Source organism: Apis laboriosa, unplaced genomic scaffold (assembly GCF_014066325.1).
Source record: "Apis laboriosa isolate Shangri-la unplaced genomic scaffold, ASM1406632v1 scaffold38_cov145, whole genome shotgun sequence".
NCBI lineage: Eukaryota > Metazoa > Arthropoda > Insecta > Hymenoptera > Apidae > Apis > Apis laboriosa.
Genome location: NW_025223092.1, coordinates 1674341 through 1684565, shown reverse-complemented (window position 1 = coordinate 1684565; position 10225 = coordinate 1674341). Strand labels below are relative to the sequence as shown.

Here is a 10225-nt window from a genome sequence, read left to right as displayed (position 1 = left end):
CAATGCCTATATAAAGAAGTAAAAAGATAAAGATAAAACCTATAATTTATAATATTTGCACATTAGAAATAAAATTAAAATGAGTAAAAATTAAAGATCGATGAATTTTTTTTTCATATGAATATAAAAAGTGAAAGCTTAGGACAAGAGGATGTTGATCCCATCGCTAGCAACAAGGGCAAAAGTGCGATTGTAGCAGAGGTGGAGATGCCAATGGTAGGAGGATAGTACGACGTGTATTGTAATCAAATCTAAAATTCCCAGCGCGGAGGAACCCAATGAAAGAGTAACCAACGGACACAATCGAATCGGGCTACTAGCTTGTCACCTGACTTCAAATAAGCGACCACTGTCCTGTGCTCTCTACGTGCAGTTATCTGCACACCTTTAGCCCTTCTTCCACTATAGCTCGACCTCAGATTTCCCTCGGGATTGAGAACAAAAAAATTATCATATCCCTTTGTTTCCTAAAAAGAGTTGAAACAACTCTTACTTCTTCAAAACTTCGAAAATTACAGAAAAGTTTATTTTCTTAATGATCAGAAAAAATATATTTTCAAAATTGATCGAATATTTGTCTCAGTTAAATTTTACTTATTTTTCTTGTTATTTTAAAAAATTGAATGGAAGAACAAGAATATAATGATAATTATATATACATATATACATATATATCTTGAAAAAATAATTTGTGAATTAATATTTTATTTATAATCTTTCATTAAAACTATGATATTATATCAATGTTTCGTTTCATTTAATCACTCACTATTAATAACGGTTAATGTTTAAATAATTTACTGCATGTTTTAGAAATACTTTAGAAGATTACAAATAGCGAAACAATAGATTCAAAACAAACAAATTTTCAATCAAAAAAAAATTGTTTATTGATAAAATGATTCCTCAAAATTCCTTTCTATTTTTTTTTATTGAATCAAATTTTCTTTAAATTTCACTATTGTTAAATGTTTCAACATTAAAATATTTCCGTCATATTAATATCAGGATATATGCCAAATATAAACAAGAAGAAATAATGAAAGAAAGACAGAAATAAGAAATGAATTGGATAATCAGCGTTATCTTTAGATTATTATACAAAATTAATATAATATAAATAAAGAACATATAATAATATAGAATAAAAAATAACGCCATCTTTTGAATACCAAAAATATTTTTTTAGCAGGATAAAATAGAATAAGAAATAAGAATCAGCACCATCTTTTGAGGTTTTAAAAAAACTTTTAGAAAGATGTCTTTGACATTCGAAAGATGGCGTTAATAGTCAATTCTTATATATTTGTTTTTTTTATTTATATTAATTTCATCTATGACATTGTAGATAGCGTTGATTTTATAATTTATTTACATATTTTTTAAACATAATTTGTTTTTAATGAAATTATAGATATAGCATATATTCTTTATAAAAAAAAATATTAAATCATTTGTAGCAAAAAATCAATAATTTCAGAGATATTTAATTATTATAAATAAATATTTCAAATTAATAATAATTTTTCAATTTACATGCTTAAATATTTTTTTATGGAAAATAAAATTTATAGAAATGAAATCGATTTATACAAAAATATATATAATTCTATTTAAAAAAATAAAATTTTTTATGTATCTACATATGAAAAAAATTAATATCATAATATAATTTCTTTGATCAATTCAAAGCATTTCTTAATAATATTCGAAATAAATGAAATATTCTAGATATAAAATTAAACAAACAAAAAATAATATAACTAAATAATTTTATAAAAAAAATTAAAATTAAATAATATTTATTATTTAGAAATATTAAATTTATAAAATTTATACAAAACTTTCAGAACACATAATAAGCAATTTTTTACTTTTTTATATTTTAAAATAATATTTCATACAATTGAATATTTCATACGATTTTTAATACATAAATCTTATTTTAGTAATGACCACTTGAGTTGTTCCTTTGCAGATTGCAAAACCTAGAACAAAAACAGAATATTTAATGACACAAATGAAAATTTTATAAAAAAGTGTTGATAATTCTGCCTTCTAGAATCACAAAAACTTACAATCAGAGACTGTGCGAAGAATGTAGAATGATGCATGAACACAAAGTAAAAAAATCGAAAATGTTTCTATGTGGTATAAATGGACATAAACTTTGCTATGCCATTAAATCAATAAATATACTATACCTAATACTAAATATTACCTGTGCGACTGTTTGTTCTCCAAGTGGAATGTCATCAGTTCTTAATGCCACCCTTTGAACTACACTTGTGGCATCAGCATCAAGAATTATTCTAAAAAAGATTACATAATTGTAATGTTGTTTTTATTAATGTTAATATTTTACTTCAATATATATACATTTTTATTTACCCTCCATCACAAATTTCATCCATTGCTAACATGACTATATCTAAGCTATCTAAAACAGCTTTCTTTTCGACATTTTTTCTTAAAATTTGACTTACTGAATCATATAAACAATTTAATACACTCATTAAAATCAACTAAAATAAAAATTAGAAATTATTTAAATAGAAATATATTTTATCATTAATATAAATAATATATACCTCATTTTCATGAGAACTTCCCATAACATAAAAATATAAGTCTACATTACTCCTATAAACACATGTTAAACCATCCAGCATAATAATTTCTGCATTTGCTCTGTGTGTTTTGTTGAAAAGATTTTTTTCAAATGTCTTTTGCTCTTTTGATGTAGGAAATATATTTTTATCATAATATTTAGCTAATATTCTATTGCCATCGTTGTCCAGAATGGCCATACCTTTGACAGTATAAAGCGTTGGTTCCTATAAATATAAATATTTTACATTAAAACAAAACTCATAAAAAAATCTTTCCCATGTATGCACCCATGTTGCACTCAAAATTTTGTTAATAATCACGCATGCTACAATGAATTAAAAGAGGTTAGGAAAACTTTCATTTAATCATTGTCTGTAAATAACAATAAGAAATGGGAACAGATATGGAAAATAAACTTAAAATCAATAGAAATCATACGCGTTGCCGAAAATCGCGATCCTGGTCACTCTGAAGCATTGAAGAGAGGTTATGTTGCACGACTTTCGATGATCCAGCACGATTCATGATTACGATTGCACGAGACAATACTTACATCAAGAATATATTATTAAGAAGTGGACTTTGCTATGCAATTTATGTAAAAAAAAAAACGTAAAATGCACATTAAAAACCTACCAATAACTGACCATCCATGTTTACATCAAACTTGACGTGTCAATATCCAGACAACTACATGAATTGGATTTTCTAATCGACTAATTCGATTGTTTGATATATCGAAATAGTTATAATATGATTTTTAATTTCTAAAGAATTATTTCATTAATTATGTTCAAATTAATGAAATATAAATTATTTAAATTATAAAATTAATAATTAAATATTCATTAATAAAGAAACAATATTGTAATAAATTTGATATATCATTTATAAAATAAAATATAAAGTATTTAATTATATTTTAATTAATAATATTACAAAATGAATGATTAAAATAATAATTATTTTGCAATAATTATAGAAGGAAAAATAGATATTTTTTTGTTTTATCTTTCAAATATATATATTTATTTTAATACATATAAATTTATTAATAAATAAATTATTAATTAGTAGATTTTTAAATATTATATACAACTAAATCGTATTTCAAAAGACATTCATTTCATTAAAAATTATTTTAATTTTTGACTTCTTTTCTTTTTATTGCATCTGAATATTTTCGAAGAAATTCAGGTCCATCCCATTTGCCACTATAAATTATAATAATATTAGAAAATTATATTCGCCCTTTTGTATAAGAATCATGAATTCATTTTTATAAAAATTTAAATATTTATAATAAATTTACCGAGTCATTAAAGTCCAATATAAAAGCGGAAATATATAAACCTTAAGTATAAATGTGAAAAAATATTCTCGGCCTTGATTTACTGGAAAAGTTTCTAATGGTTGTAAATTATAATCAAATTCTGCTAATATGCACTTTTTATAACCAGTAACTAAAGGACACGATGAATAACCATTATAAATCATAGTCATTGGTTTACCAGCTAAATCATCCATAATATTTTTATATAATACTTTTCCTTGAGCCGCTATAAATAGAAAAAATTTTAAATAATCTTTCATAATTATTAAAAAATTATATTATACCTATTGCTGCCATCGTTTTAGAATTTGGAGCGCTAATGCAATCTCCGATTCCATATATATTCAAATACTTCGTGTGACGCAAAGTTTTAGGATCTACTGACAAAAATCCTACTTCATTCGTTAACGAAGGATGTTTTTTCAAAACATCAGGTGGACCCATTGGTGGGCATACATGAAGTAATGAATACTAAACAAAAATATATCATGGATTATAACTTGTTTATTTATGATATATATATGCATTTTGCAAATAATAAAACATACCTTTTCGACAAATGTTTCATTTGATCCATCTAATTTTTGAAATACAGCTTCTTCAGTTACAGGATTTATTTTTACAAGGTTTGTTTGAACATTCACAGTAATATTTCTTTTTTTACAAACATCCCAAAGTGCATCAGCATATTTTTTAACTCCAAATATAACTGGTAAAGCAGTGTTATATACAACTTTTACATTATCACGTACATTTTGCTTTAAAAAATAAATATGAATATAATATACATACAATATAATATACTACTAAGAAAATTATATAATAATAAATATAATAATAAAATTATATAATAATACCACTAATCCACTAAGAAAATTTAAAATAATCTAAACATAATTATATTTACTTTTCGAAAATATTCTTCTGCAATATATGCAATTTTTTGAGGTGCTCCAGGACACTTAACAGGACTATTTGGAAAGGTAAATATTGCAGTACCATCCTTAATTTTTGTAATTTTTGGAAACACATTTGTAACAGTATCAGGTCCATAAATTGAACAAACTCTTGACATGTTATTTTTAAGACTTTCTACTAAACCTGGTATCTATACATATATATAAAATAAAAAATGCATTTTTATTCATCTTAATATAAAATAATTTGTCCAATCTCACTTTTTCCCAATATAATTGTAAACCCATTGCAACAATCATGATTTCATACTGTACAGTGTCTCCATTGCTCATAGTCACTTGATTTTGTGTAGGTTCAAAACTCATTACATTATCTTGAAACCATTTTGCATTTTTTGGTAAAGTATCTTTCATTGGTTTTTTTGAATCTTCAAAAGATCTTATGCCACCACCAATCAAAGTAAACATTGGTTGATAATAATGTATCTAAAAAAAATATTATTCTACTTAATACAAATATACATAACAAAAAAATATATAATAATTAAAAAAAAAATTAATTAAATACCTCATTTGGTTCTATTATAATAATTTGATTTTGGCCTTTAAATTTATTAACAAATTTTGCAGCCATGCTACAACCTCCAGTACCACCTCCAACTACTAACAGTTTACACCTAAGATATTTTTCATTAACATTAATTCTCATATAGATGTGAAATTTTTAACATATAAATTTTTATATATATATATATTTTTTTTTTATGTAAAGTAGCATATTACTTACGAATGATGAACATCTCTATATTTATTTTTAATTAATATATGTCTTTCAAAAGATTTCAAATTACAAATGTTTAAGCAAGACATAGTACAACGTAAATTTCTAATATGACTCATTTCTGAAAAAATATATATAAACAAATTGAATAAATTATAAATATATTTATCTAAAAAAAAAGTAAATTTATAAATTTTAGATTATAAATTATTGGGCTATTTTTAAATCATTAATCAAAATTATAAAATTATTCAATTAATTAAAATAATTGAAATTAATAAAACAATTAATATTTTAAAAGATTTTGAAAAAAAAAATAATCATTACCATATAATTAAAGAAAAAAAGATAGCCAGTGATGTAAAAATTCACGAAATAACTTTTTTTTTATATGTTTCATCAATGCGGATTAACTTTATGAAAATCATTATGATATCATCTGTTTTTAATAGATTGAGATCAATGATTAAAATCGAAAATTTGCGAAACATCAAAAATTTTATTCATTATAAAAATTCAATCGAAGAATCACAGATCATACTATATCGTATTATAGATTGTCGAATTCATTTAGTAGAAAAAAAGAAATACATTATTGTTTCATGATTATTATTGTAAATTTTAAAAATTTGATCATTGTATTACGTATAAAAAACAGAAAAATTTTTATCTTTTCTATTATTTTTTTGTAAAATCTAGCACTCGCGAAAAAAAATACTAGAAATTAATAGTGTGAACATTCTGTATATTCCTAAAAACTTAAAAAATAAAATACCTGCTTCTTTTTAACAGAAATGTCAAACACTTAAAGTTAAAAAAGAAAGCAATCACGTTTGTCGACACGTTTGTTGAAATCAAAGTTGAAATCCCTTTGTCGAAATTTATAGATACGTTGTTTTATATCTTTTAAATTATAGCTTAATGCAATATTTAATTATATGTTTTAACTATTTATTTAACTATTTTTAATCATAAACAGCCAACACACAGTTAAAATCTATTACAAGGAGCTACACACTGTACGATATATATATCTGCAATAGATCTATTTAATCTTAGAAAAAATGCGCATGCGTACTTTTGAATTTCGAATAAACATTAACCTATTCTTTTTTTTTTAAATTAATATTTAAATATTATAATATAACTATTTTTTTCGATTTATAATCATAAAAATAAATTTTTTTTAAAAATAAATTCTATTAAATTATCATTTGTTATTAATTAATTTATATCTTATTTGCAATAAAAATTCAATAAATTAAATATTGTAATATTTTCCGTTTCTAATATCAAAATATATTAATTGTTTTTGAATTGCTACTGAAAGGAATCTTTATTTAAAGGAAAAAAGACAAAAATCAATTTTTATAATACTTTCCTTCATTAATTTTTATATTGAAAAATACAAAAAAAAGAAAGTTTCGATAACTTAATGCTAATAAAGACTATAGTAAAAGATAAAAGTAAAAAGGTAAAATAATAAAGACATATAGATAGTTCTTTTAGTCATTCTTTTGCTTCTCTCTTTATTAAGGATAACATTTTAACGCCGCCTAAAACTAGGCAAGCTTAACTCAGATCTTGAAAATCATCAGTCATGAGAGAGAACACAAAGATTTTTCATATTTTTTAAAAATTTTTCTTAGAAAAGAAGAAAGAAAGAATATATATAAATATATATATTCAAGATGAATGTTCATTATGAAATAACAATTGCACTCATAATTAAAAAAATATATAAACCACTCATTAATTACAGAGCGAACTGACTTAAAGAAAACCGTACAATGTTAACATTTATTTTATTTTGAAATTAACTTTTCAAAATTCGTAATTTATTTATTCTTTTTTTTATTATTATTTTATTTCTTTAAATATAATTATATAATTATATTTTTGAATAAAGAAATTTTCTCATGACCAAAGACTTCCAGATCGAGCGTGTATCCACAATACGCAGGCTTCGTGGCATGCATATGAAATACAAATGCATGACAAACGATGATGATGACAATAATAATAATAAGTATACACTTTTCACGAATCGTCGCTTCTGTTTAATTCCTTAAGAATAAATTTATTTACATCGCAGACACGGTATTTTTTCGATTATTTTCTATTCGTCTTTTTAAAAAAACTTCTTAATCTTTTATACCGATCAAATTCGTGTTTTTTTTTTTTTATTCTTCTCTTCCGAAGAAAGAAACGGAAGCGATTGTTTCCAAAGAAACATATTTTTTGTTCTAATCGAGAATTTATAGCTAAATTTAGTCTAATGATCTCAAGCGAGTCCGTTTCGATCTACGAAAAATCGATCGATAAACGATTATTTATTCGACAAAACAATGTCGAGCATTCAATATTATTTCAATTGGAATTTTCTACATAATTATTTTTTCTTTCTTTCTTTTTTTTTTTTTTTTTTTTAATTTCACTTTCACCGTGTCGCTGAACTAATAAATGGCGAAACAGTTGTGTTATAATTATTACGCATTATTCGCTTAATTGAAAACGTTTAGCAATAAACGTCGTATGTACCACACAGCCAAGAGAATACTAGAAGATGTGAACTACCATCATTTCCTAATGATTAAAAAGAGAAATGTGTCGAAACGAAGAAATTCTTGGTGCAATCATTCTATCTGAGAAGTAATAATGTTTACATAAAAAATGTATTGATTATATATATGTTAAATTGTAATTGTAGAGCTTTGAATTATACTCTCGGCTACGGGACAATATATGAAGTCGACACGATAAAATAAACTCGTCATTCTCACCTATCGTATATAATAAGAATGAAAAATATTCTTGCAATATTATTCAATGAACGACAAGCTGGTATTATTTTATCGCGCCGAGCGAGTGTCGAAACATTTATTGCTAACATACAATTTTGTTTCTTCTTTTCTTTTTCTTCGTTGAACAATCGTGTCAAAGGCATTTGACATAGTATAGTTGAAATACGATTCACGAATCTAAGTTTACATTCGATCGGCTTATTTATAATCAATAAATACATTTCTCCGTACACGTTTTCGAACTTGGTGCAATCTTCGATATGCACAATAAAAGAAGAACGACGAAGAATGGCTATGTGTGAATTGTCATAAAGTTCACAAACGATAAAGGCATTTATCGTTTTGCCTTTTTATTTGTTACAATGTGTTGTGTGTTATTATAATTACCGTTATTTAATGTTAATTGATATTAATATTAATATTATTATTCTAACTGCTCGTTTTTAAGATAACGCAACAAATGCTCTCGGGTACGAAATACGCGTGAAAACCAGTGATAACACATTTCTATTTCTTTTCGATACAGTACGCACGGCCGTTCGCAATATATTGATACTATAATTCTATTATCAGTTTCTCTTAAAAAATAATACCTACAGAGAATAGAATCGAGTATTAACTGTGTGTTTGCTAAATATACGCGTGGTTTCTTTATTCTTTGAACGAGTGAAGATAATTAATGGAATCTGTTTCATCATATCATTGCGCGTACTGTAACTTGTACCATTACTCTGTTTTTTCTTTCTTTTTTTTAATATTCTTACGTTTGTGTGGTATAACGCGATTGTATAATCTTAGTGTGTCGAGTCATTCATTTGGTTTATTTTGGCATACAAAATAATTTTATTTACAGTCTGACAATAATATTAATTGTTTATCTATAGTCCTTTATACTAAGTGGCGATAGAATAATTCGAATTACTTACTATATTATGCGGTCTTTTCGGCTATGTACATAACAAAACGGCACGAATAAATATTATTTGACATGGACCAAGTTTTTCTTTCAATGTGCATGCTTATTGCTTCGCACAAACGATTCGTTTGTTAGGGACATTCGAATCTGTAGAAAAGTATTCTTTAAGAAATTATTCTTCTTAAAGAATCAATAAGGTGGGAAGAAGAATCATTAAAATACTAATTATATCATTAACAAGTATGGAACTATGTACTACATTTTCATCGAAACGAATCAATTTTTATGATTTTAATTCATTCAAAAAATATAATATGGAGATATGATAATAAAACGAAACTTTATTAAATGCATTATGAACGTAACAAGAATGAAATGATCTGTTATTAAAACGATGATAATGAGAAAATGTATAATTAAACAATAAAATTATTAGATTCCTTCATCGAATAAGAACATCGCTCAAAGCATTGTTCTATTGAATAACAAAGAAAAACTTGTCACTTAAAACGTACAAATATTCTATATTCAGTTCATCATCAATCTTTCAAATCTATTTAATCACGTCCCTGTCTAACGAATCGATCGACGATCAATTTTAATACTTGTGAATTTGATAATGCATTATGTTCTTTAATACATAGGAAAAAATGGCAGTTGAACGGAAAGGAACAAGTGGAAAGACGAAAAAAATTAGCCCTCGAAACGAAATCAAAAGTTCAATACATATTTCATTATAAAGAAAACAAATATCAAAATTCGAAAATCATATTTTTTTACTATGTATATAACATAGTAAATTTATAAAATAAATATTTATACAATAATCGTTTAAAAACGAAGATAATTATAGCAAATAAT

At 24.3% G+C, this 10225-nt stretch overlaps 2 protein-coding genes across 6 annotated transcripts; both read right to left on the bottom strand.

Annotated features, from left to right (window-relative positions):
* Positions 1-1863: 1863 nt before the first annotated feature.
* LOC122715584 (coatomer subunit zeta-1) lies at positions 1864-3330 on the bottom strand. 4 transcript variants are annotated; one of them, XM_043937868.1, is made up of 6 exons: positions 3250-3285; positions 3052-3161; positions 2592-2837; positions 2392-2525; positions 2222-2312; positions 1864-1988 (listed from the first exon to the last, which is right to left on the bottom strand). In XM_043937868.1, the coding sequence occupies exons 2-6, from the start codon at positions 3136-3138 to the stop codon at positions 1941-1943; spliced, it is 606 nt and encodes a 201-aa protein (XP_043793803.1). In that variant the 5' UTR covers positions 3139-3161; positions 3250-3285; the 3' UTR covers positions 1864-1940. The 4 variants fall into 4 exon arrangements, with proteins under 4 accessions (XP_043793803.1, XP_043793805.1, XP_043793804.1 ...); XM_043937870.1 differs by lacking the exon at positions 3052-3161 and having other exon boundaries at positions 3250-3330; XM_043937869.1 differs by lacking the exon at positions 3250-3285 and having other exon boundaries at positions 3052-3225.
* A 288-nt stretch (positions 3331-3618) lies between these two features.
* Positions 3619-6643, bottom strand: LOC122715582 (sulfide:quinone oxidoreductase, mitochondrial). Of its 2 annotated transcripts, none has more exons than XM_043937865.1 (9): positions 6420-6643; positions 5651-5765; positions 5432-5540; positions 5125-5349; positions 4854-5054; positions 4495-4704; positions 4231-4417; positions 3926-4172; positions 3619-3827 (listed from the first exon to the last, which is right to left on the bottom strand). In XM_043937865.1, the coding sequence occupies exons 2-9, from the start codon at positions 5761-5763 to the stop codon at positions 3755-3757; spliced, it is 1365 nt and encodes a 454-aa protein (XP_043793800.1). In that variant the 5' UTR covers positions 5764-5765; positions 6420-6643; the 3' UTR covers positions 3619-3754. The 2 variants fall into 2 exon arrangements, with proteins under 2 accessions (XP_043793800.1, XP_043793801.1); XM_043937866.1 differs by lacking the exon at positions 6420-6643 and adding an exon at positions 5972-6351.
* Positions 6644-10225: the final 3582 nt, after the last annotated feature.

Bases quoted from the DNA above. Each gene is read 5' to 3' on its own strand.
- LOC122715584 (XM_043937868.1), bottom strand. From the start codon at position 3,138: ATGAATCGTGCTGGATCATCGAAAGTCGTGCAACATAACCTCTCTTCA. The intron at 2,838-3,051 runs GTATGATTTCTA...TTATATTTATAG, and splicing joins ATCGCGATTTTCGGCAACGC to GAACCAACGCTTTATACTGT. The intron at 2,526-2,591 runs GTATATATTATT...TTTTTATTTTAG, and splicing joins GAAGTTCTCATGAAAATGAG to TTGATTTTAATGAGTGTATT.
- LOC122715582 (XM_043937865.1), bottom strand. From the start codon at position 5,763: ATGAGTCATATTAGAAATTTACGTTGTACTATGTCTTGCTTAAACATT. The intron at 4,418-4,494 runs GTATGTTTTATT...ATTTTTGTTTAG, and splicing joins ATGAAACATTTGTCGAAAAG to TATTCATTACTTCATGTATG. The intron at 4,173-4,230 runs GTATAATATAAT...TTCTATTTATAG, and splicing joins TAAAACGATGGCAGCAATAG to CGGCTCAAGGAAAAGTATTA.